The sequence below is a fragment of the Gadus macrocephalus genome, chromosome 15 (genome assembly GCF_031168955.1).
Source record: "Gadus macrocephalus chromosome 15, ASM3116895v1".
In the NCBI taxonomy this organism is placed as follows: Eukaryota; Metazoa; Chordata; class Actinopteri; order Gadiformes; family Gadidae; genus Gadus; species Gadus macrocephalus.
Window position 1 is genome coordinate 21384991 of NC_082396.1, and position 25083 is coordinate 21410073.

At 41.4% G+C, this 25083-nt stretch overlaps 3 protein-coding genes across 7 annotated transcripts in view; 1 reads left to right on the forward strand and 2 right to left on the reverse strand.

Annotated features, from left to right (window-relative positions):
* The window catches only part of cfap36 (cilia and flagella associated protein 36), a 35885-nt gene extending 34185 nt beyond the window's left edge, over positions 1-1700 (forward strand). For all 5 annotated transcript variants that reach the window (XM_060074007.1, XM_060074009.1, XM_060074008.1 and 2 more), the window contains one exon: positions 273-1700. In XM_060074007.1, the coding sequence (XP_059929990.1) occupies positions 273-356 (84 nt within the window). In that variant the 3' untranslated portion in view covers positions 357-1700. The remainder of the gene's footprint in view (positions 1-272) is intronic.
* Positions 1677-15128, reverse strand: LOC132473750 (serine/threonine-protein phosphatase 4 regulatory subunit 3-like). Its single transcript, XM_060074003.1, has 16 exons — positions 14717-15128; positions 14206-14261; positions 13895-13993; positions 13107-13730; positions 12183-12260; positions 11156-11272; positions 10362-10478; positions 9201-9332; positions 8817-8919; positions 8666-8707; positions 6884-7042; positions 6484-6653; positions 6251-6390; positions 3554-3702; positions 2862-3004; positions 1677-2778 (listed from the first exon to the last, which is right to left on the reverse strand). Exons 1-16 carry the CDS (start codon positions 14856-14858, stop codon positions 2674-2676), a joined length of 2376 nt encoding a protein of 791 aa, XP_059929986.1. The 5' UTR covers positions 14859-15128; the 3' UTR covers positions 1677-2673.
* Positions 15129-15965: 837 nt separating this feature from the next.
* The window catches only part of LOC132473751 (polyribonucleotide nucleotidyltransferase 1, mitochondrial), a 20084-nt gene continuing 10966 nt past the window's right edge, over positions 15966-25083 (reverse strand). Inside the window, exons 7-28 of the mRNA XM_060074004.1 lie at positions 25080-25083; positions 24742-24855; positions 24433-24619; positions 23987-24038; positions 23765-23822; positions 23562-23658; positions 23358-23460; positions 23160-23230; positions 22924-22960; positions 22749-22815; positions 22555-22644; positions 22388-22441; positions 22040-22149; positions 21495-21566; positions 21317-21380; positions 21141-21224; positions 18430-18513; positions 18119-18225; positions 16698-16753; positions 16527-16605; positions 16410-16457; positions 15966-16321 (exon numbers count right to left, since the gene is read on the reverse strand). The exon at positions 25080-25083 is cut by the window's right edge and continues 44 nt beyond it. Of these exons, the coding sequence (XP_059929987.1) occupies positions 16166-16321; positions 16410-16457; positions 16527-16605; positions 16698-16753; positions 18119-18225; positions 18430-18513; positions 21141-21224; positions 21317-21380; positions 21495-21566; positions 22040-22149; positions 22388-22441; positions 22555-22644; positions 22749-22815; positions 22924-22960; positions 23160-23230; positions 23358-23460; positions 23562-23658; positions 23765-23822; positions 23987-24038; positions 24433-24619; positions 24742-24855; positions 25080-25083 (1794 nt within the window). The 3' untranslated portion in view covers positions 15966-16165. The remainder of the gene's footprint in view (positions 16322-16409; positions 16458-16526; positions 16606-16697; positions 16754-18118; positions 18226-18429; positions 18514-21140; positions 21225-21316; positions 21381-21494; positions 21567-22039; positions 22150-22387; positions 22442-22554; positions 22645-22748; positions 22816-22923; positions 22961-23159; positions 23231-23357; positions 23461-23561; positions 23659-23764; positions 23823-23986; positions 24039-24432; positions 24620-24741; positions 24856-25079) is intronic.

Below are 25083 nucleotides of genomic sequence, written 5' to 3' on the forward strand. Positions count from 1 at the left end.
TCTTGGTCCTCATCTATTGTAGTTTGTCTCTCTCCCTTTAGCCACAGTGGGGTGACTAATAGTACTGGGTCTTCACATCCAGTATTCCCCACAGCTATTTGGCTTTATTTCTACTAAAGGTTCAGATTTTGAATATTGCAGCTTACTTAGAAATGTATTAAACCATTGATAATAAATCCTTGGTCTGAACCTACTGTTTTCAGAAGCTAGAGCATGTCATCCTGTGGGGTTTGTCCTGACTTGTTAAACTACTGACCGATCCCTCTCTCAAGGAGGTCTCTGCTGAGGAGAAGAAGAAACTCCAGAAGAGGAAGCACCTGGCTGAGAAGCTGAAAGAAGAAGTCATTAAAAAATGACACCCCCACAACACAATCACTCTTCCTTCCTGCAATAACATGACTTTACACCCTACCCATCATGGCTTCCTCAAAAATAATCCTATGACACTGTCATCAAAGCAATACAAAACGCCAGATGGGTCCAAAGTCAGGCTGGGGGCTACATCGAGTACACACTTCTATACTTCTCTTCTATAGCATGTAATGAGTTCATATGGATTAATGTGTGCCCTCATACCCCCATCTTTTTATTGTTCATCACCAACACTTACCTTGCATTTACTAGTCATCTGCACTGCGAAATAAAATAAGGTAAATAAGTCTTTGTTGGGGCCAAAATAACATTTCTACAAATGTATTTATTCTGAAAAAATATATAGAATCTTCCTTTTGAATCCTTTGTTGAATGCCGTTGAATAAATCCACTTTTATACCGAACACTGAGTTTCTCAGCTATTGACCTGTGCAGTGAAAGGGGTAGTGGGCTGGTTCTAAATCTGCTTCTATATCGAATTTCCTTCTGAAAAACGTAATGTCATTCTTTACAAAGTAACAATTGCTATCAATTAGCAAACCCCTATGCTTTTATTTAGAGAATTGTGTTCATATATTTTAGTGAGGCTAAGATAAGGACATTAACTGCAGTTTACAAAGACGTTTAAACCTAGGCGACAAGTGTTATCCCCAAATAATGTGAAATGTTTTTTCTTTCACAACACGACTGCCAGGATCACATTTAATTTGCAAAATTAGATAAAAAAATTAAAATACATACAAATGTTAATGGATTGTAGCCAAAGTAAATGGGGTTGAAGAACTTAAAACATGGCAGAAACTAGACGTATGAACATATGGGGGGTACGAAGCATCTGTGTTGATGCAGCTACACCTTCTATTCTTGATTCCAACATTCTCATCAATACACCCTTCTCATGATGTAGCTGTGGAGACATGGAATGTGTCACTTTTTGACATTGTCAGAAGTCTACGATTACCCAATAGGAATGTTTCAAATAAAATACTACTCAGAAGTCTCAATTACATCCAGCGAGGGGAATAAAATGCAGTTTGCCAAAACTGCTGTATCACGATCGTCTTAAAAAGTTTATTATAAATCTAATTAAAATAATCCGTTAAGGCCGACCAGAGGGGTCATGATGGCAGAGAAAGCAGAGGCGTCAGGGAGATGGTCCCTGTACTACAACCAGGTTGGAATCTAAAGGGAATCCATTACCGTACAAACCAAGCATGCACTAAAGTAAGAGGCCTTCATCTTGTCTTTCAAAAAAAAAAAGGTGCTCTGATTTTACCTTCACAACTCCAGTCGTCCTCAAAGGGTTGGTTGCAATAAATGACTTTACTGCAGTTGAAATACATACTTTTAAAACCAGCATTTGCAACTTGTTTTTCATTGTACAATAAATCAAACCAATGGATTAAAAAGGATAAACTGAGCCCAACCGTTTGTGCAACCACAAAAAGAAAAATGAATTACACCAGCAGGTAGGTAAATCTCTCCCCTTTTAAAAATCACATCAGGGGTAAATGGTTAAAAATAAGATAAAATAAACAATTCTGTACAGTACTTAAGAAATTCATGAAATACAAGATTTCTTGCTAACGCAGTCTGGTGTCAGAACATGGTTTTGTATGCAACTTGACCAGTCACCCTGGCTTCAAACAGCAGAGTCCTGCTCCTCTAATGCCTTGTGTTGGCTGTATTTCTAATGTATGATCCTGTCCTATAGCGTTTGGCTTCTGTTTTCTACGTAGCCCAGACCCATCCGTTTCCAAAGAGTTCAGAGGCGTGTTCAGCCAAGTCAAGCGCTACAACGGCTAGTCCCGCTAGCCTGACTGGCCTGCTGATCCTACGCAGGCTGTGTTCTGGCTTGCTCACAGGACTCAAGAAAAAGCTAGGGGGTTTGGAGTTGTAGTGCAGCCGCTTCCTTGTCCCTGTTGCTACATCAACAGTGCAGAACAGAAAACCACAAAGGTTGGTCCATGGGGTAGCCAGGCGGTCTGAGAGGAACCAAGTTTAAAAGCAGAGGACACAAGGCAGGGATGTGTGTTGCTCTGGAGCACATCTGGAGGAGTCATAGAAGAAGTGGTGTGTCTTTCTGTCTTTCTGGGGAAGGAGGGGGTCTCCACTTGTTTCCACGGGAAAGAGGACGGAGTTTGGGAGTAGTTGAGAAGAGTGGGCGTCAGCCACCGTCTCCTTAACAGGACCAGAACAGTGACTGACAGATGGCACAGGCCCAGGACAAATGAGACGGCTGGAGGAGCGTAAAAAGGGAGGATCCATGTTCACCAATAAAGAGAAGGAGCAGGACACTCCTTAAGATCCCAGACGGGGTCGTTTCCTTGGAGACTGCTCCTCCTCCTCGTCCTCCTCGTCTTCATCTTCATCGTCTGGATAGTCCACCAGCCCAACCAGGCCAGTCTGATAACAGAACCACATGTTAGTCTTTAGACCCCCCTGTAAGGACTAGGACCCTGTCTCAAGGGGCTCTGAGTGGGGCTCACCTTGCCGAGCGGCGTGGCGGGCAGGGCGGTGGTTTTGGCGGACGAGGCAGAGGTGTTGACCGATGGAGTGGCCGCCGGGGGGGCCGGGGGGACAGCAGCGGCCTTCCCATTGCTGTTGGCACCGTTTGACCCGTTGGCAGCCCCTAGATGACCGAGAATAATGTCCCTGTTTTAGTCAGAGGCCTTCATCACAGCGGTGGACCTCACAGGTGAACCTCATGCCTTATGAACGCAGCTATACAGACCCAGAATTAACCAAGTGAGCTTCACCCGTTTTGCCAACTTCAACTAAACCTGTCAATGTATGCAACCAGACCTGGTAAACCTTAAGCTTTACTAGCATTACGGGGCCCACATCGTTCTCTTGACCCTGCGTTGCCGTTCCTGCTGATCACATGTTAAGCCATAGCGCCTTATGCTTTATTTTGATAATGCCTTGAGATGAGGACCTCAGTCTTTGTAAACGCCTTAGTTCTGTTTTTGTTATAATAATAATAAATAATAATCCCTCCCTATAGCTTTACTATAGGGAGGGATGTCACTAAGCTTGCGTCAATGTTAAATAAGTGTTAATGTGGTCTTCCGTGAAGCCCTTTATAAACTGGTAAAAGGGCCATTCCCAAATAGGTAGGGCTAATAAGAATACTCTTCACAATTAAGACAGCCTTAGGGCGATTCGTTTGGGACCCTACCTTTTTTGGCCTCCATGTATTTGCCGTAGCTGTCCGAGAAGTCATCTTCTGTCCGATTCTTTTCAACAGACTCTCCTTCCTCGTCATCTTCATCATCATTAAACCACATCTCCTCGTCCTCATCCATCGATCGGGCATCTCGTCTGTACCTGTTAAATAATAACATTAAAGGTTTAAACCATTGGTCGCCAACCCATCATTCACGATCGACTGGTAGATCTTTTAGACGCCCTGTAACTCCCGAAAAATACACAAATAAAATATGCCAATGTTCAGTTTTGCAACCGCTTCTCTCTTGATAAGTGATGGGAATAACGACGTTATAAATAAGAGCGTTAATACTCTTTATCTCTATATTGTTCTTCCTTGGTTATCGGGTACGAGACAATCGCATTAATGATGAAGATTGGCTGAGGTAGAGTACCATTTCACGGAAAGCCAATCAGATGTAGAGTTCGGCGGGTGTTTACACATTCGAAAGCACGCAGAGCCGGACACACAACGACACAAATGGGTCAATGAGAAGCAGGAATGGCAAGCCCAAATAATCCAGAAATAGCCTTCTTTGAATGGAAGTATAGCCATTACTATTCCAGGCCTCGACATTAACGGTTGCCCGCTTGCCCGGGGCAACCTAGTCATATTTGGGCAAGTTGAGATTGATTTCTGGTTCCCCGAACGGGCAAGTGGATTTGGGGTGGATGTTAATATAAAGGCTATTTATTCAAATGTTTTTAGAAACTGCAGAACAACCTTGTTTGCCGCAAAATAACACAAAATATAAGTATTTGCAATTGATCACCGCGCCGTCTTCTCCTCTCGGAAAGTGAGTTAACAGACACGCTTCGCTTCAGTGCGAATATAGCCCCGCCTTCTGTCACTCGCAGTGCGTTCTCTGGCCGTGATTCGAAGGTGTTGGCTAAAGGTTAGCCTACAAAGCTAGCATCGCAAGTGCAGCGCCTCCGCGAACGGTTTAGGTAGAAGGAAAATGGAGTAGTGATGGAGGATTGCAGTTTGGAAGTACTTAGGATTGAGGCAAATTACCAAGGAAAGTCATATGCAAGAACACGGTTTTGGGTTTCATAACTGCACATGCACAGCAATAGCGATCTTTTTCACGAAATTGGACCCTCACAAACTATATATTACATGAAAGCTGAGCCTCCACTTATTCCAAAAGTCCAAACCATATCATTCTGTGACTAAAACTCGCAAATAACAACTTAAGAAGAAATGTCCCCTTTTCTTTTAACAACCAAAAATGAAGTATTACCTTTGTGATTTTTGTCCACAAAGTTGATTCTGGTCGAATAAAACCACCATAAACAGATAACCCAGTGTCTGGGCCAAATTTTGCAACTAAACATGGTATTTTCAATCAATGAATAAGAGAAGGTTTCTTAGGAAATAGGTAAATTGCCTTCAATCAGAAAACATATTCTTCAGCGCAATCTAGTGGCCATATGTTTACTTGCGAGTGTTTGGCTTGGTGCATTCGAATATATTTTCCCTGAAATTTAAATAGAGGTGTCAAGTGTCAAAATTGTAAGATATCTACCTTTATTTGTGTCTCAGAGTAAGACATCGCTCCCAAATGATAACGACCAACTGATAATTATTTCAGGTGGAAATGTTATCTTCCACTTATGCTGTGTTCCATGGCTTTATTCACCTTAACCAAGTATCATCCCCATTGAATATTTCACTTGCACAACAATCTTTCTTTTGGCACAAAGATGACATTATCGCCCTTGCCGTTGTGGAGATATACTCTATTTACTTTGGGTATGTTCTTTCCTGAAAAAAACGTTTCCCCTGATATCGAAAATGGTATGGAATATCGATATTTTTCCAGGTATAGTGTCAGTTAGAAAATCCAGTATCGTAACTGACAACACTACTAGAAACGCGATTGTGATTATTCAGTTAGAGCTACAAGAAACGTGAAAGTTAAAAAAGACATATCTTTGCTACTACCTCTGACATTTAAGTAGCCTACATTTGCATGAAATCATGCAGGTCTACATATAACTTGGCGATAGCTTTAATAGGTTGCAACCGTGGACTGAAATCACTTCATGGCACGATGTGAACGCTCGATAAATAAGTAAACAAAGGGAAGTTTCTTATTTTTTAAAGCCAACATTCAGCTAGGATGATTTTTCTGAGCCCCCCCAAAACCAGGCCACGTGCCTGGCAAAAAGAGGCCTGTTCAAGATTCTGATTATAATTTGGGCAAGTGAACATCACATTCGGGCAAGTTGAACCTGACCTGTACTTGCCCGATGGGCAAGTGCTTTTGAAACCTTAATGTCAACCCCTGTATTCCCTCCAAGAAATTATTGGAACGAGTAATCGTGAAATGCACATTATGCCCAGGACAAAAGTTAATAAGTCAATAGATAATATTTGAAAAGTAGAATTTGAAAAAAAGCATGCGATTCCAAGCTATTCTGAATATTTTAAAATTTGAATGGAGTCTCTAGGTGAAAAATTGAGGAAGGAGATAGGTCCCAAAGTTTGTAGAGAATAATAAAGAAAGAAATAAAGAATAAAACTTATGGAGAACAATAGTTGAGCACTGCATGCAGCACTCTACTAACAAACATAGCAAAGGCATGGTGAGATTAAGCCTTCAAGATTGCCACAAGTGATGATGTAAATGTGTTGCATCGGGTTGAGCCAATCAGGACTCACCTGTTGAGCCTTTGGCTTTGTCGGTCCTTCTCCTGCTCATACCGACCTTTCAGACCCTTAAAGGTCTGGACATACTCAATGGATTCCAGTGCTTTGTAGAAGTTGTCCACGATGTGGGCTATGAGGGACTTAACATCCTCCTGAAGAAAAACAAAAGCAACGCGTGAGGAAAGCATAAGGCACGCCAGCATGACGAACCGAGCTGCCCCAAGGAGAAAACAACGAAAACTCACCACTTTGATAAATTCAAAAAGCTCTATGACGGCGGAGTTGAGTAGGTTGTATCTGGTGCCATTGTCCAGCAGAGCGTTGATAACCGGCTCAAACAGGTTTCCCTTGATGATGTAGCGGTTGTAATATTCATCCTTCAGCCCAATGATCCTACGCATGAACCGCAGAGCACCTGTGGTAACAGACGACAGTCATCTGTGGCTGCCCCAAATTAAACCGGTTTGAACTTGAATACTGCACATATCATGATGCAGCTGGATCATGGCTACAATTTGCCTGAAGTGGATTTGGACCCTAATTCAGTAGTGTTCTGCACTTCCTTGAATGATGGCTAAAATCCCTGGAGTTGTAGTTTCCAAGAGAACAGAAGAGATTCTACCATGGAGACGTGCGTGTACTCACAGAGCGCCAGGAAGGTGTGCTTGGAGTTCATGAGCAGCAGCACTCTCCTGAGTAGGTCCTTGTTCATGATGTAGGTCTTGATGTGGTACGTGTGGTGCTCCACGCAGAAGGTCAACAGCTCCAGGATCAACGCCAACAGCTGAGCCGTCTGGAAGTTGTCTGTCCAGAAAAGATAGATAATTTCAAATCAAATGTTCTTGAATAGGAAAAAAAATTACATTCAAATTGCTAGATTATCTTACAATTAATATCTGAATATGTATGATTAACAGCCCAAGAGACTTGGAGTGAATATTGCAAACTGGGACTTGAACTCCCCAGCTTTGAATCTCTACTTATTCGAGACTTGACTGCTCTGAGACTCGAATCTCTCTGGACACTAGAGAACAAAAATGTGGTCACATAATAAAGGGTTGTGATAGATGATCATATGCATACAAACAATGGACCTTTTAAATACATCCCTGCTGCGCAGCGCAGCACAGCCTGGGCGGGCAAGATGATATGGATAAGATATGGGCAAAGCTATAGTCGGCCTAATGGGGCCGACTAATTAACCAATAGCACAGGAGAGGGAGTGTTGTTGTACTGAATATCACCTAAATGTAAATGTATCAGCACGGCTTCGATTCTGTCGTAGGTACGAGACCGTAGATAATCACAGCCATGCTGCTATTCAGTACCACAGCACGACCTCAAGCACCATCTATTAGTCAACAGTAATAAGCAAAAACAGATTACGATTGGTTTGTCTATTTAATGATTTATTTGGCTCCGCCAACACAAATAGATCCACAACTGGACTGGGACTGAACTGTTGTCAAGCAACACATAAACACACTAGCTTGCTACTTTTCGTACCATTCGGAATTCAACTCAAATGTTATGACTGGAAACATGTTAATCTTTGCGGTGCAAAGTTCGTTGCATTCTAAGCTACATAAAGGGCATAAATAACATTAACAGTTATTAGAACACCTGTAAAGCGGAGTGATACAGTCATAGTTAAAAGTCCCAGTGCTGTTAGACTCCATCAGCACTCATAGAATGCCCTTTGCCCCATCAAATGACTTGGTCAGAACTTATTTGTATAAATAGAAACAAACAAATTATATAAATGTTATGCATGCATAACAGGCTGCAAGGATTAGTCCTCCATTAAGCGATGAGCAAAGGACCAGCTGATAAGGGAAGGGGCAAACAATAAAGTTGTTTTTAGGTAAGGTCCCTTAATTTAGGATACAGTTCTGAATAGCGAAATTTAGCTATCGGAAACCTGAAACCCGAGTCGTCTCCGGTTTAATTTAATTTCAGGGCTGGGCTACGACTTCAATCCCCATGTAACTGTATCCGTTTGTTTAGTTGACTCCTCTCATGGTAATTGACATTGTAACTTATGGCCATTCCACTATAAAAAGACAACTTGAATAAATGTTACGTGGAGGAAACTTCATAAATCGTCTGTGAAGATGATTTCTGCCTGAGTCATGTCAGATGTTCGTGTTGAAGACCACCTCCATGATCCCAGGCTACTTTACCACGTCATAGAGCTACTTCTTGCTATAGCTTGGATTAAGCAGCCCCTGGTAACTTTAATATTGCTTTTGCCTAAAAATATTTTTTATTTAATGTATATTTTTCTCATAAATATTCAAATAAGATTCTTTGGTTCAGTTGACGGCCCTATTGTCAGTACCTAGCATCATATGAAGAGTCTGTGGTTGTATTCATTAGGCATAGGTGCATTATGTGAGATTAGGGCCGCTGCGTTCCAGCACCTACCTGGACACACCGGGTTGATCTTCACTGGACTCTCCAGTAGATCTGTGAACATGCAGCTCATTACTATGTGTAGAGAAACAACAACAAATGGATGGAGGGCAAAGTGTAAAATGGCAGCAATAGGGGCCCGCCCCAGTCCCCGTCGCCTCACCTTTGGAGTCCTTATCATGGGCGGTGTTGGCCAGCAGAGGCGCCGTGAGAACATGCATGCAATACTTGTAGAAGAAACTCAGAAACTCTGTCTTCTCTGTTTTCTGGGAGAAAAATTGAGGATTTGTACATTTTACAATAATTACATTAAAATAGGTAAATCATGTACCCTATTACAAGAAATGGCTACGTTTTTTAGTTGCAATGCATTTATTCCTCCCACCTACTGGGGGAGGAAAGATGCCCCATCAAGCCTTCTTCATTAAGTTTGAGACATCTTAGAGACGAATGCAGGTCAACATAAATGTTAATGTGCGAGTTGTGAATGGGTGAGTAACAAATGGTAGGTTATGAAAAGGGCGCCATGTACACTGGTGTTCCTCACATTGATGGGGGCAAGCATGTTTTCAGGGTCGATCAGAGTCCTGAGAAGGCCCATTAACTGAACAGCACCTCCTAGCTCCGGGTCAGAGTCACAAATCATCTGTTTTATAACCACGTTGATCAGCAGCACGTCCTGGGGAGCAGAGACCACAGTCACGAGACAGACCCACACATCATGCCCCCCTCATTCCAAAGTTCATACCCAGACATCATACAAAATACAATAGCACAGAATGGTGTGGAGGACGCTACAGAGCAGTCTATGATACAAGACGATATGATCCAAGGTCCGATCTCTGTTATCAACTCTAAAACCATGTATTTAATAACGAGGACAGGATTAAGGGAGGCCAGCAATTAAGTGTATTCAGGGAGCAAGTTTCAACACCATGTTTGACTGAATCTTTACTGGAGGCTTTCTTTAAGATTTGGGCATTGATATGACAACTAAATATTGCTTAAAAAAAAATGTGTGGATCACGCAAATGTGTGGATCACGCAGATGCGTGAATAGTTCCACGCATCTGCCACTCGATATTCTGTACAACAAGGCCTGGTTGAACAGGATCTAGGATGAGACTGCATGACATTATCCACATGCTCCCAGGTTAAGGAATATATATGAAACAAAGTATCCTAGCATACATCTGTCTCTCGGAGTGCTCACCCACCCGGATGAAACCGGTTTCTTAAGTCAGGCTCAACTCACGCTCGCCATGCAATGCACAATGGGGGTTGTAGTGAATGGACAATAATGTACTTGCACTGCAGTATATTCTGATTGCTTCGATTTTGGTAAATTTGACACCTTGGGACACTGGTCAGACTTTGATGAAACAGAGTTAATAAAAAAGGTGGCTGTGCCGGAGGAACGTCCCTTAAACACCACAGATCAAACACCCTCAAGCCATCAGTGCTGACTCAGCCGCACTCTACAGCAGAGTAAGTTCCTTTTCATTTGGTACAGCGATTCCAGTAATGACAACATTGTATCCATTAAAAGACAGGATGCGACACATCATTTTAGCTGCTTGTAAAACCATATCGGTTCCTTCCAAGATGCAGACCCAAGAACACGGAATAAAAAAGGTAATATGTGTAAACAAAGACAATTTTATAAAATAAACCCATTTTTATGAAAGCAGATGGCCATGTTGCTTACGTCATCGGTCTGCTGGGGTTCCTGCATGACAAACTCCCGGACCATGGAGGGACTGAACTCCACCAAATAGGAGAAGATGTCAGTTGCCGCGGCCCTCACCTGCAGGTCATCCATTCCCTGAGAAAGTATACATGTTAGTATGGCATCTATTGAAGAGGACCCAAATTGAACCAGAAATGGGACACCATTGCCGTGTTCCGATATCCATACTTCCATGGGTACACTTAAACAAAGTACACTATCCGCACTCACTAAGTGCGCTAATTTTCCGATGTCAGTGTTGCCCCAAATCGAATACTCTGGTGCACTAACCGGAAATTACGATCACGACTGCCGCCGCAGCTCCTCCCCCGCAATAAAAATCCCGCTTTGAACGGTGAACTCTTTAGGCCTAGCAGCTATAAAAACTACAAAATGACTCCATTAATGCAGGCTATGTGGAAAATGGGCAGACTTTGGCTCAGCCTGGCTCCGCCCTCTTTCGCTACGTAGCTAAGATGGCTGCCGTTTAGTACGAAAAGTGTACATCGCCACACTTGCGATTTGACCGTTTTGAGTACACTAGCCGGGTCCTTTCAGTACACTTATTTTTGCCCGATCTGAATCGGAACACCCTACGTACTCAAACTTAGGCTAGTTAGTACGGATAGTATGGATATTGGAACACGGCACATGTCTATAGCTGGAAGCCTTCCAACAGCCCAGATTTGCATAAGCCGAAATTTATATAAAAATTAAATAAATTAAAAGACACTTAATTTCAATAGCAGTAGAAAATATTTGTTGTGACGTACCATGACTATTTCAAGAGCAGGTAGAATGCCTAGATTTGCCAGAGTCTTGAAGAAGGCATCCCTGTTTTGCGGTTGCAACGTTTGCGAAAAAGCACAAAATTCTTTGAAAAAATTTACCTGGAAAGGAGAGAAGAAAGAAACATTCAAATGATGCCGTGGTCAAGTCTTTGAATGAGAACAAACAAGTGCTCATCCCTACTCCTGGGTGTCCTCTTAATCTTGTTACAGCATGATGCAGTTAAGACTAAGATTATTATTTATTTTTTATAATCCAAGAGCTAATTACTTTCGAAAGTGCTTGGCTGAGTAAAGAAGAAGAGTCAATATTAGAAGAACCACCTCAAATCCCATACTCTCTATCTAACTATATATTAGTGCTGTCAGTTAAACGCGTTATTAACGGCGTTAACGCAAACCAATTTTAACGGCGTTAATCTCTTTATCGCGCAATTAACGCAATTCTTTTTTTTGTTTCTTTGGCTCAAAACAAAGAAGCAGTAGCCTGACTGCTATGTTCAAGGCTCAACTGCTATGTTCAATGTTGGTATGTTCATCGTTTAATTGCACTATAGGCATTTTTTTTTTTTATCATCCTGTTTTGATCAGTATATGCCAATGTTGCTATCAATAAAAAAACATTTGCACAAGGCAAGCCGATGCATTTCTCCATGTTGATAAGAGCATTAAAATGAGAAAAATTATTGGGACAAAGAAATCAAGGGATATTTAGCATAGAAAAAAGAATTGCGATTGCTCGTGAGTTAACTATGACATTAATGCGATTAAATATTTTAATCGCCTGACAGCACTAAAATAAATAAATATATATATATTAGTGGTGGGCATAGATTATTTTTTTTAAACTAGATTAATTTTGGAATTAATTTGAAAATAGATTGACGGCGACTTTATTTTTTTTATCGCCCGATAAAAGTTTCATGTCAACGCCGATACTGCCCACCACTAATAAATAAATAATATACACATACACGCACACAATGTATGATATGAGGATTGTTGTACTCACAAGCTCTCTTCTTTTGCTGGCCTCTGTTGCTTCATCCGTGAGCTGAGCGAAGACTTCGGTTAAGAACTTCTCATCCTCCTGACAGAACAAAACCAGGTTATTGACCAGGACTTATTTGACATGTTCAAATATATAAATCATTTGATGCTTGAATATCATTGCACAGATGAATGCCAATTTCCAAATACCAGGCAGCCACCTAGAAAGGTTTTATTAAAGTATGACTGCACAGAAATAATACAATTACAAGCAATGCCAAACAGTTCACACTATGAGCTAAAAACCCTTCATTTGATCAAGTTAATTTGTTTATGGAGGGGTTATTAAACTTGACAGCTTTGAAGGGAACGTAACATTTCAATATTTGTTAACACATTTCACCAAAACAGAAACTAAGTTCACAGTACAGTTGTGGTAGAAAGTTAAATTAGAATATAAACATGTTTTCTTTTTACAAATATTTATATGCGTGCAATAGCTCCGATTAACCCAACACCACTTACCACAATAAATCACAAAGGTTACATACACAATGATTGTACACATCCAGAACATGGTTAACAATGGACATTGATTCAGACATGATGTAAATAATATGACTCATTAAGGAGTCTATAATTAATCTTTAAATGCCTGAATTGACCAAAAAAAAGTGTAAAATAGTAAAAAGATGTGCTTAATTGGGTTGTAATGCAATTCTGAAATGAGAAAACAGTACACTGCATGAAATAAATAGCAAATACATTGATATTTATTATAAATACAACCTTATTAAATAGATTGACCTGAGGTGGGGAAGGTAAACACACGCATTATGCCATTATAAAAAAGGTACAGAAATGTATAAGTGACAGTCGAGAAACACTTTCAACCACTCAAAATGTACATGGCTCAATATGTAAGGTCGAGTAGTAGCTTGCTTACCTGCAACATGCTGACAATCTCCACCTTGTTGAAAAAGATAAAGGAAGTGAGAGTGGAGAGGAAATTCTCCTCAAAGACCGAGGGCGTGGGTAGAATGATGTCCTGGATATACTGCACCCGGTACGTCTGGTGGATCTTCTGCCGCAGCTCAGAGTCTGTGATGGGAATCACCTCCTTGAACTTGGCCGTCTTGGTGAGGAATTCTCTGTGGCGCTTAGGCTGGACGAGCGCCGGGTCGTACTCCAGACAACCAACCACGTCCATGATACAGTCGTCTGAGAACATCACCTCAAATAGAGCTGCTTTGTTAAGGAATAGCACGCCACGTACAATCTCGTACAGGTGGTGCAAGCCTTCTCTGTTGTCCAAGTCCTCACAAACCTGGAAGAGGCCCAGGAGCTTCTTGATGTAGCCCTCACTCATCAGGGCCAGTGCCAGCTTCTCCCTGCGGATGGGAGAGGAGAGGACAGAGGTGACCAGGTCCGCCATCTCTTCCAGCCTGCTCAGCTCACAATGAGGTAGCTCCACCAGATGGCTGGTCTCCGGCAGCTCCTCCAAGCGTTCCTCTTCAGACTCGTCTATGGGGTCCTGGGTGATCTCCAAGGCGGGGTCCTTCCCCTGTACCTGTCGAGATGAAAGGACTGACTCAAAGCCGATGCGCCATTGAATGGATACATTTTCAATTATGTAATCTGAAGATGATTCCAGTACCAAAGCTTATCTTCAAATGTGCATTACGTGGAAACATTTAATTGGTCGTACTTGAGTTTGACTTTAGCATGCAATACCTGGCAAATCTTCTCCCAGATTTCATCACAGCCAGCCTTTTCCTGGAAGCTCAGAGCAAGGTCATAATTCTCTGCTTCAGACCATACAATCAGCGTGTCCTTAAAGAAATATATAGATTGAATAAATAAAACAGATTAAGCTATAATTGAATGTGGGGTTATCTTCAAAATTGTGGATTGTCTATATAAGATTTTACTGCAACTGGAAAATAAGAAGCTATAACATTAACAACCATATAATAATACAAACAAATGCAATACTGGATAAGCGGACAGCCCGGCCCATGTTTCCATAGGCACATTGGACTTACTTGTTGTTTCTGATAAGCAGTATTTGGACTTATTTTGGATTCCAAAAGAAGTGAACCTAAAAGACAAAGTAAAATTAGTTGACGATAGCACCTATAGAACAAGGTAAATAACATTAACATAACGTGATGATTATCAGATCTCTACAAGTTGAACACCATTTTGGAAAACAGCCGGGAGTCTGGGTCTATGGACATAATGTGCACGTTAAGCGATGGGTTCAGGTTTGTTGAAGCCAGATTTCGCGGCCCTCTTAGAACAGGAATACGAGCTAGTGTTGAAGACCAGTCGACCAGGCTAGCTAGCTTAGCTTTAGATAATGAGACTTCATCATATTTGTCCATCAAATGGACCGTGGACAAAACTCATCAGTCAAGAATTTGGCTTATTGTATACACGTATGTATTAATCGACTGTTCATAGTATGTGCAGAATAAATAAACAATTAATGACTGTAGAATATAGTTCGCAAGGAAGCTAAAGTTAGCCTAGCTGTATGCTAACATTACCTACCGTCGGATTCAGCTCGAACTAATAAAGAGATCCCCTTTAGCCTCTCCACGAAGGTGGACGAGACGTGCCCCGTACCCCGGTCGTCCCACTGTCGGTCTTCATTTAGCGTGTATACCTTCACCCGCCGCCGAGTGTCCGACATGGTGAGTCGGGGCTAACAGCTAACTGCTATCGTTCTACTGTCCGCTTTCTATCCTCGAACGGTCAACTTCTCTACTTTCATGTTCCAGAGTGAAGCAAACAAGAGAGCACAACGGCTATGTCATACTCATCCCGCCTGGCCTTTCAATTATCCCACGGGAAACCTAATATCCAAAAGAAAAATGGACAGAGAACACAACAACTACAACGGCCCGTCTGCTACCGTCCACAGGGCGCCATCTTGTAACCCGATCTGTGTTCTTTACTTCTTCACGTCAATCAGCCGCCGCGGGGTCTCCTCAGGGGCTACGGGGGCCTGGAAACGCGGACTTCAAAATAAGTTGGTTCAGGTCCGGAAAATAATTTGCGTGCATTTGAGTGCATTTACTGAAAAACGTATTTAATAGGTAACGAAAATATTCAATATATATGTATGCAAAGTATTACTATGGATGACTTCAGAACTGCTAAGGTGCCCCAAGCCACCAGGAGGCACCCCTTTAAAAATAAAACATGTCAACCTACTTTGTATTGGTGTGATTTTGATCGTTCAATCAATTCCATGAGTTATGTAACTTTTGAGCAACCAATCAGTACAGTTTCCCATCTATCAGGGCGAAACAGATGTGAGGTCACATAATGAGGATGGTCTTCAGGCTCAACCCCTGGACCCCTCTACATTGTTTGGCCTAAGCCTCAATTGTTTGGCTGAGGAATTTGGAGGGAAGCCGAAGCGATTGATATTAGTGTATTTCTCGTTTAATATATTGTATAAATTTATTTTATATTACATAAATATTTTCATAAAATTGAGAAAGGGGTTTGATAAATCTGATCAAAGCAGGTTGTGGTTTAGGACCACCAGAAGGATATAAGAAGCTCTGCAAGAGCATTTAGAAGGTACTAAGCCTAAATTTGAAGACTCTCTATTGACAATTTCTTTTCCATGAGTGCCTGTAGGAAGCGTTAGGCCAATACTGCTGCAACGACCATCTGAAGGCAAGCGGAGGTGAGGAAGCTAAAAGGTAATCAGTGAACACATTGGGTCGGATGTATAATGAAATCATTAAAATCTTAAGTCGGAATACACACATACACAGCCAAAGAATACAAAAAAAGTTAATACTTTAATTCCAAAGCATGATGTAAAGACAAAACAAACCTTATTCTAAAACATAACATCACAGGCCTGGAGACAAACTCTCCTCAGTTTGTTGCTCTATTTACACTTCTGTCCTATCCGTTTACACCTGATGTGAGGACAACGGTCATAGACTATGGACAGTACACAATGTCCCATTGGGCCCATCAAGAAGGGGTCCCGGGGGCCTGTCCCTCTCCCGTTGCCATGGTGATGCTCTGTTTCTCGCTGAGTTTCTTCACCAAGCTTGCCGCGGGGGATTGAAGAACCTTTCGCGAAAGCCTCATTCTGCCGTCAGTCGGATCTCGTCCAAAATACTTGACCTGTGGGACAGGAAAAAACAAACATTTAAGATTTCACCATCTTAACTTGATCAGAGCAAGAGGAAATGTTTTAAAACCTGATGCTCACCTGTATCTGTTGTCCAACTTCTAAACCTAGCGCTGAAGGATGTTTGATCTAAAAGAACAGAGCAAAGCTATAAGAATTCAAAAGAAAAGAAGAGTGGCCAAAGAACCAGACACTCACCCTTTTGTGATCCAGCTGCGAGTTGTGGAGGAGAACAGCGCTCATATTGGGGTACAGTTTCACCATGACTCCGATATCCCTGAAGCAAGGAGAACAGTGACAAGAATGTCCTTCAGATTAAGTGTGACTTGTGTGTTGATGTATTCTTTAGGGGAAATGGATAGAACTTACCTTATTTCAATGATGGAGGCAGTGTAGACAGCACCAAACTCTAACTGCTGTTCTTGCTAAGGGAAAAAGATCAAACGCACATGAAGACACACGTACGAATACTAGGGGTGTGACGATACACTCAGCTCACGAGACGAGACGAGACACGATATTGGGTTCACGAGAACGAGTCGAGACGAGATTTTAAGAAAACTACGATGACACAATATATGACTGGACCAACAGACTTTTATTTTGCCGAGTTGCACATTCATTTTGAAATGCTTTATTATAACTCTTTACATGCATGAAATTGAAACTAAAATTAAAATGTATAAAAGTTATAGTAAAATAAATTTAATTAAAAAAATCTATTTTTTTCAAGTGCAAACAATATTATGTGCAAAACCAAATCAAAGTACCAAAAATGCTGCCAAACAAATGATTTAAAAGTGGCGGAGGTATTTTCCGACGTCATTCTGGCTGTCTTTAGCTGTGTTTGAAATCGTTCCCTATACACTCACTCACTATTCCCTATATAGTGTTCATGATATAGTGCACTATTTAGGGAACGAACAAACGAGAATTCGGACACTACGCTGAACATTTCTAAACGTCATTTGCGTCAGTAAATGCGCCGGGTATTTGTGTGACGTAGACAGATGCGCCCACATCATGTAAACAAACCGGGCACTCACGAGGAAAGCTGGAGGTTGTATTGTTGTTGAATGTTACATTTCCTTGTTCAAGTTTTTTTTTAAATTAATTTTGAATGTTAAATATTCTATGTTAAATCCCAAATAAATTGTTGACATTTCTAAACGAAAGCCGGAGCCATCATGTATTCGTTTTCGCGCTTATTCAGCTTATTCTTCTCCTCCGGAAAAACATGACCGCATTGCATTGTGGTATACGGGAGCAACATGTAGGGAACATCGTATGTTCACTAAATTAACATGAAATTAACCACTGAGAATTCGAACACCTCTACAAAATGACGAGCACCCTATCTAATGCACCATATCCGTGATAGGGAACGATTTCGAACACAGCTTATGGCTGCTTCCCCTGCTTCCCCTCCTTCTCCTCTTCTAATTTTTCTTCTCCTTCTTTAGGTTCTGGCAGTCTAGACGTAGCAAAGGCGCATTACTACCCCCACAGGGCAGAAATAGAAGTTTGGATAGCTCACAAATCTCGCGAGACCGATTTTTAACGCGACGGGTAATATTGTCGAGTTTAATCTCGCGGGATCTCGTGGCACGAGATCTCGTCACACCCCTAACGAATACACATTCATGTTAACACAATAAAATACCTTAGGCGTGACACTAATGTCATATTTTGGGATCAATCAGTTCCATTTTTTGTTTCGCGGTTGTGCTTTTTATTCGACCAGTGATATGTACTTTCTTGTAAATAAGCCTTTTATAATATACACTCACATCATCTTTGCAAACATCAGTAATGAAGTCCTGTGCTTCGTTCATGGCCCCCGGCGTTGGAGCAAACACAGAGAAGGTCTCCTCGTCCACTTGGCTTATTGTCACACCTAAAAGGAGACTAGCATCAATCAATTCTCTCTCTCCCTCTCCCTCTCTCTCTCGCTCCCCCTCTCTCCCTCTCTCCCCCCCCCCCCCCTACTGAATTTGGTGTTTTACTGCATTGTCTCGTGTAATTCCCACTGATGTATTTTTTTCCCCAAAATGTAGATAAAAAGATTAACATTGTCCCCATTGTAAGAGTTTGAGGTCACCTGTTTGAGCCTGGAGCCTGCGGAGGTTGTATCCTCCGGGACCAACAAACCGAGACCTTCTGGAAACAGGCACCCGCACATTCTCTACAAGGAAGAAAGAAACACACTCAAGTATATAACTAAAGTGTGCAGAATACAGGTCCATGGCATTAGCTTCAATGGGAGAAGTGAGTGAAAACTGGAGCAACCACAGTTTTAACAACTAGGCAAGGCAAGGCAAGGCAACTTTATTTATATAGCACTTTTCATACACAAGGCAGACTCAAAGTGCTTCACATATAAACATTGTCATACAATAAAATAAAATAATAGATAAGTAAAAGAAAAACATGCTACATTTTCAAGGTGATAATATGCCGATTTTGTAACTGATTTGATGTGACTGTCGAAATGTAAATCTGAATCCATGATAACCCCTAGATTTCTGGCTTTGATTGAGGTTTTCAGGGACAGAGAGTGAAGGTGTTGGGTTACTTTAAGCCTTTCCGTTTTAGAACCAAATACAATTATCTCTGTTTTGTCCTCAATTAGTTGAAGGAAATTTCGGCACATCCATTCTTTCACATGCTCAATGCACTGGCACAGCAGATCTATGGGCCGATAGTCATTTGGTGATAGCGATACATAGATTTGCGTGTCATCAGCATAGCAATGATGGTCAATATTGTTATTTTGCATGATTTGCCCTAGTGGGAGCATGTAGATGTTGAATAAAGAGGGTCCTGAGATCGAACCTTGTGGGACTCCACATGTCACGTTGGTTGATTCTGATACAAAGTCGCCAATGGAAACAAAGTAGTTCCTATTTTGTAGGTAGGACCTGAACCAATTTAAGACGGTGCCTGAAAGCCCCACCCAATTTTCTAACCTGTCCAGAAGTAATGTATGGTCTACAGTGTCGAATGCAGCACTGAGGTCAAGTAGCATTAGTATTGAGGTTTTGCCAGAGTCTGTGTTAAGACGGATGTTGTTTACAACTTTAATAAGGGCGGTCTCAGTGCTGTGCATGGGTCGAAATCCTGATTGGAAGGTGTCATAGCAACCAGTTGATGCCAGGAAGTGATTAAGTTGCTGGAGGACAACTTTCTCAATGATTTTACTGAAGGGTAGATTTGATATTGGTCTGTAGTTGTTAATAATAGAGGCATCTAGGCTCCGCTTTTTTAAAAGGGGTTCAATAACTGCAGTTTTCAAAGCTTTTGGGAAATTGCCTGACTGGAGAGAGTTGTTAACTATCTGCAATATGTCTACTGCTAGGCAGTCGAAAACATTTTTAAAGAGGTTGGTAGGTATAGTATCAAGGCAACAGGTGGATGGCTTTAGTTGTGTCACAGTTTCCACAAGATTTTGAGAGTCTATAACATTAAAGCATGCCATCCTTGCCACGTTATTTTTGCCTGAACAGGGTGGTAGTCCAACATTTTTGTTTGAAGTGGAGATATTGATGGCGCGTCTGATACCTTCAATTTTATCAATATAAAAAGCTGCAAACTCATTGCATTTCTGCGTGGAATGGAGATCAGGTGGAATTTCTGTTGGGGGGTTGGTCAGTCTGTCAACAGTTGCAAATAGGGTTTTTGCATTATTAGTGTTGGTTTTAATGATATTGGAGAAAAATGTTTCTCTAGCATTTTTTAAGTCTAAATTGTAGGCACGGAGGCTCTCTTTATAGATATCATGGTGAATATGGCGTTTTGTTTTACGCCAGATGCGTTCAACCTTCCTGCATTCTTTTTTCTGTGCTGTTACAGAAGCAGCTTTTCTCCAGGGTGCCTTTTGCTTTCCAGAAATAGTTTTAACCTTATAAGGTGCAATGACATCTATGACTTTCAAAATTTTCAAATTAAAGTTTTCTACAAGATCATCAGCAGAACATGGGTTTAGAGGTGGTAGCAAGGAGATGGCCTTTTTAAAAAAGTACATTAGAATTTTCATTGATATACCGTTTTTTGACAGTGTTTGATTTTGTCTGTATGTCGGAAATGAAAGATATGCTAAAGAAAACACAAAAGTGGTCAGACAAGGAAGGATCAGTCACAGAGAGATCAGAAACATTGAGGCCCTTTGTGATAACCAGGTCTAGAGTGTGCCCCTTACAATGAGTAGCCTCTTTCACATGTTGAGACAGTTCAAATGTGTCCAAAATGGTCAAAAGTTTTTTTGCACACTTGTCATTCAAATCATCAGTATGAAAATTGAAGTCACCAGTTATAACTAGACAGTCAAATTCGGTGGAGATGCTAGACAATAATAAAAAAAAAATTGCAGAATATGTGGGTGGCCTGTAAATAATTAATAGGAGAACTCTGGGGGAGCATTTCAATACAGCACTAAGGTATTCGAACGATGGAAAATTACCAAATAACATCTGTTTCCCCTGAAATACATTTTTAAATATAGCAGCAACCCCTCCACCTCTTTTTCCAGATCTACATGCATCAAAAAAGTTATAGTTGGGAGGAGCTGTCTATCAGAACGGTTGCACTGTTAATTTGTTCCAGGCATGTTTCAGTTAAAAACATAAAATCCAGTTTAGAAGTGGTAATAAAATCATTAACTAAAAATGATTTGTTATTAAGAGACCTCACATTAAGTAGAGCCATCCTGATGGTGTTGTTGATAGGCTTTAAGGTTGTTTTTGGTTTGGAGGCAATAGATATGAGATTTGTGAGGTTAGCAGTGTGTCTAAGTTTCCCCTACCCTAAACTTACCAATAACGGGGCCGTTCTCCTTCCTGGTGTTCCTGGGTTTCCCTATACTCTTGTTCATGATGGCAAGGATCTCCTTCTTAGCCACTGGAAAACATTTGTATCAAACATATAACTCTCTCAGTGCTGATACATGCCCTGGCTTACCGTTAAGCGATGGTGTGAGTGAGTGTTTCAACCTGTAGCTTGCTGGATAGCCTCCATGACCAGTTTCAGGGGCAAGCCTGGTATTTTTACATCAGCCTGGAAAAAAAAAAGAGTAATCTCAAAACACACGTTGTCCACTTATAGGCACGCACACTGAAAACACAAGCATTACACTGGCATTGCTACTTTCCCAGCCTTTAATCATTTCACCTGTAAGGCAGTGATACCCTTGATTGTTCCAGCCATTTTGAAGTCCATGTCCCCCAGGTAGTCCTCTATTCCCTGTGTGGAAAAACAAACCATACATCATGTTCTAAATTAAGGAATATAGGGAATATACTACTTATTTTTGAAGATTACAAAGTGCTGTAACTAAGATTTGAGAGCCATAACACGAGAGTGTTTAGAGAGCAAGATCTGAAAACTAAACAAAATAACCTCTCTGATCCCTTCTCCTCTACGTTTCTCCCCCATTGAGAAGTGTTAAATTTCGCTCACCTGTGATCGACAGGCAAGATCACAGATCTTGCCTGTCGATCAGATCCCCGAACAAATCACAGAAGAGATGCCCTGATTAGTCAGATATGAGAGTGGTCTAAAATCCAAATGATTTTATACAGAGGAAGACGCAGACAGCGCACTTACAGCTGATGGATGGCGAGCCTATTTTAAGCAATCAACCAACAAACAATTGTTCTCGAATCCTACCCTCCAGCACCTTCAAATAAAACATTGGTAAGAAAGCCTATACAAACCAGAATGTCAGTGAGTAATCTGTAGTCCTGTATCTCATTTGGCTTCTCTGGGCTGGGCTTGGAGATGAGACCAATGGCTACGCCGGCCACAGCAGAGGAGATAGGCACACCTACAACAGAGACCAAACCTCTCTAATGTCATATTCCTCTCCCCGTCTGCTGTTTATTGTGTCCTCATAGAGAAAACCTACTTGCTTGATATGAAAAGTATACAGTAAGGACAGCCCTTAAAGAACAGGTAAAACAAACCAACAACATAAATGCTTCTACAGATGTTCTCTAAGTTAAGTCATCTGAATGTTGTTTTTTTGGGATTCATTGTGAATAAAGCAGTTGTGGGCCAAGTACCTGCATCCATAAGAGCAAGACTTCCTCCACAAGCCGAGGCCATAGAAGAGGAACCTGAGATAGAGACAGCAGATGATAATGAGTCTCTTTCCTAGTAGGGAAGACAAACAAGGGATATGGTCTAGTGTGGTAGGAGTGATTCTGAGATTGCTATGAGCAGCACGCACCGTTGGACTCCAGCACCTCAGCGGTGACTCTGATGGTAAAAGGAAAGTCTTTGGGAATGACTGGTCTCAGAGACTTCTCCGCAAGGGCCCCTGAGTGAAACAAATACGCTTACAGCAAAAGGAACTCTGGTCTTCAGAGAGGGGACAAGTATGCCCTGCAGGTTGAATACATGTGAAGCTGAACATATACCAACCATGACCAAGCTCTCTCCGATTTATACCCCCCATCTTGCCTATCTCATTGGTAGCGTATGGCGGGAACTGGAAAGAAGGATATGTGATGTAGGGTCAATAACAGGTATGAAATACAGGACGAAGGTCATTAATACTACAGTAACACAAGTTATAACAGCATTTGAGCTTACTTACTTCATAATGGAGCATAAAGTTCTTGTCTTTTATACCACTGTTGTGACAAAATAAATAAAATACTTTCATTAATACATACAGATTTGAAAAAGGGTTTTATTAACAAACCTGCTCAGGAGACGAACATATGCAGGCAACCAAAGATTACATTGTTTTCTTTCAATCTGAATAATCCTGATATTGTCAGCCCTTCAAAGCAGGTTCTTAAAACCACAATGGCATGAATTAAAAACTACCTTAGAGCTGTCGTGATGAGGTCAGCTTTTACAGTGGATTCCAGGGAATCAAACGTTACGCCACAGAGTACCTGTTGATGAATCATATTCAGAAACACATGTATAGGTCATGTCTGACAACAAAAAGGTTTCTGCGTACAGATACATTTTCTAGTTGGACAGAACTCCGGTCCAGTAGTGAAATGGTGTTTTGCCTACCTGTGTTTGTCCTCTCTGGAACAAGGCAGAGCCGTGGAGTGGTTTCAATACGTCCACCTCACAGGAGATGTTCCTCAGTGCTGTCAGGTCTCGGCCATCACACCTGGTAGCCAATACACACTTACTGCACAGGCTCCGAACCAACTCGCAGGGCACACTAAGGAGTTCCACCGATCAGTTCGTAGAACAGGGGACATTGCTCACCTCTTATATTCGTGAAGCACCAGATTGCGGAAGATGTCTTTGCTCACAGTGTTGAAGCACTCCATGACCTCAAAGAGCTCTGCTTGAGGGTATTTCACTACAATGGTAAAGATAACGAGGCTATAATGTAGTGAAGTATATCTCTGATACAGACATACACATTCTGTATTTAGCAAATAAAACGCTTGAAATCAATGGTTCACCTTTCAGTGCTTCCTCTGTTTCGAGTCGTACTTTGTTGATTGCATCGTCTCTAGAAATCTAAAATGAAAGAAGTTAGTAATAACATAAACATGCACAACAACCACCGGTGGCCATGCAGACTGTGAAATAAAGAGCTGGGCAGGCCATTCAGGCTCCATGTTCCTCACACATCTTTCCAAGATTAGGACAAGTGATTTGCAAACAAATTAAAAATGACACACCTTATCATGGGAAGAGTCTTTGAAAACGGAGTAGATTCTATCTGCGGATAACCTGCACAGAGGCAAGATCTAAAGTCATATACAGGACAGACATTGCGGTATCGGGCATTGGTCAACATGACTTTTAAAAAAATCAAGGTGTTTGATGCAGAAACCACTGCCTTAACAAAGTAAAAAGCAGCGGTTCCAGTTGAACATAAGATAGCAGTCGCAGAGCATTTTTAGGAATTGCTTTCTAAATTTAGTCTATACATACATACATACATACATACTGCACTGCATTGAGGTCCTTATTCACTTCTTAAAAAAAAAAAAAAAGCAATCATGACTGTATATTTTACACGATTGTATATAATTGTTTAACCCAGTCAATTGTATGCACCTATTTGTCATTGAAAAATTATTTATGTTGTGTGTGAGAGTATCTTTGACACCCAAAGGCTTACTGTCGGGCGTGCTCCACCATGTCTCCTGGGGCAGAGAACATCTTGACGGGGGTGCGCTTCGTGACCTTCTTCTCTCGACACAGCTGCTGGATGGCGTGTATGATCTGCTGGGTGTGTTTCACGCCAACCTTCACCGCGTGGCAGAAATCCTGTTGCAGCACGTTCTCCGCCGATGCCTCAATCATCACTGATGTGTGAGAGGGAGTAAGAGTGAGAGAGTGAGAGACAGAGATTTTGTATTTAGACGCAAAAGCAGACAACCGTATTAGCAAAAACCATTAGCAAAGAACCTGCAAAATGTTGCCTTACCAACTTGACTGCTGGGAGCTCCAGCCAGTATGAGATTGAGAGAGCTGGAGCCCATCTCCTTCCTAGTAGGATTGATTAGGAACTCTCCTTCCACCAAACCCACCCGCACCGCACCTGGCATACACACACACACTTTTATGATTACACAGAAAGACTTGATAATAATAGACACCTGTTATTGTTATCTGCCATGTAAATGATAGAGATATTTTCTCTACATTCTAGAGATTATTATTCCCATTCGATACTTTTAGGATGTACCCTACCCTCTATCACCAAAGATGTCTGTTTAAGGTATTAATAATTTGTGATATTCAGCATTTGGATGCATGACTCACCGAT

Excerpts from the sequence above, each read along its gene's own strand:
- LOC132473750 (XM_060074003.1), bottom strand. The coding sequence starts at position 14,858 with ATGTCGGACACTCGGCGGCGGGTGAAGGTATACACGCTAAATGAAGAC. Across the intron at positions 8,708-8,816 it reads CCATGATAAGGACTCCAAAG|ATCTACTGGAGAGTCCAGTG; the intron begins GTGAGGCGACGG and ends GCATGTTCACAG. Across the intron at positions 3,703-6,250 it reads CAAAGCCAAAGGCTCAACAG|GTACAGACGAGATGCCCGAT; the intron begins GTGAGTCCTGAT and ends ATTATTTAACAG.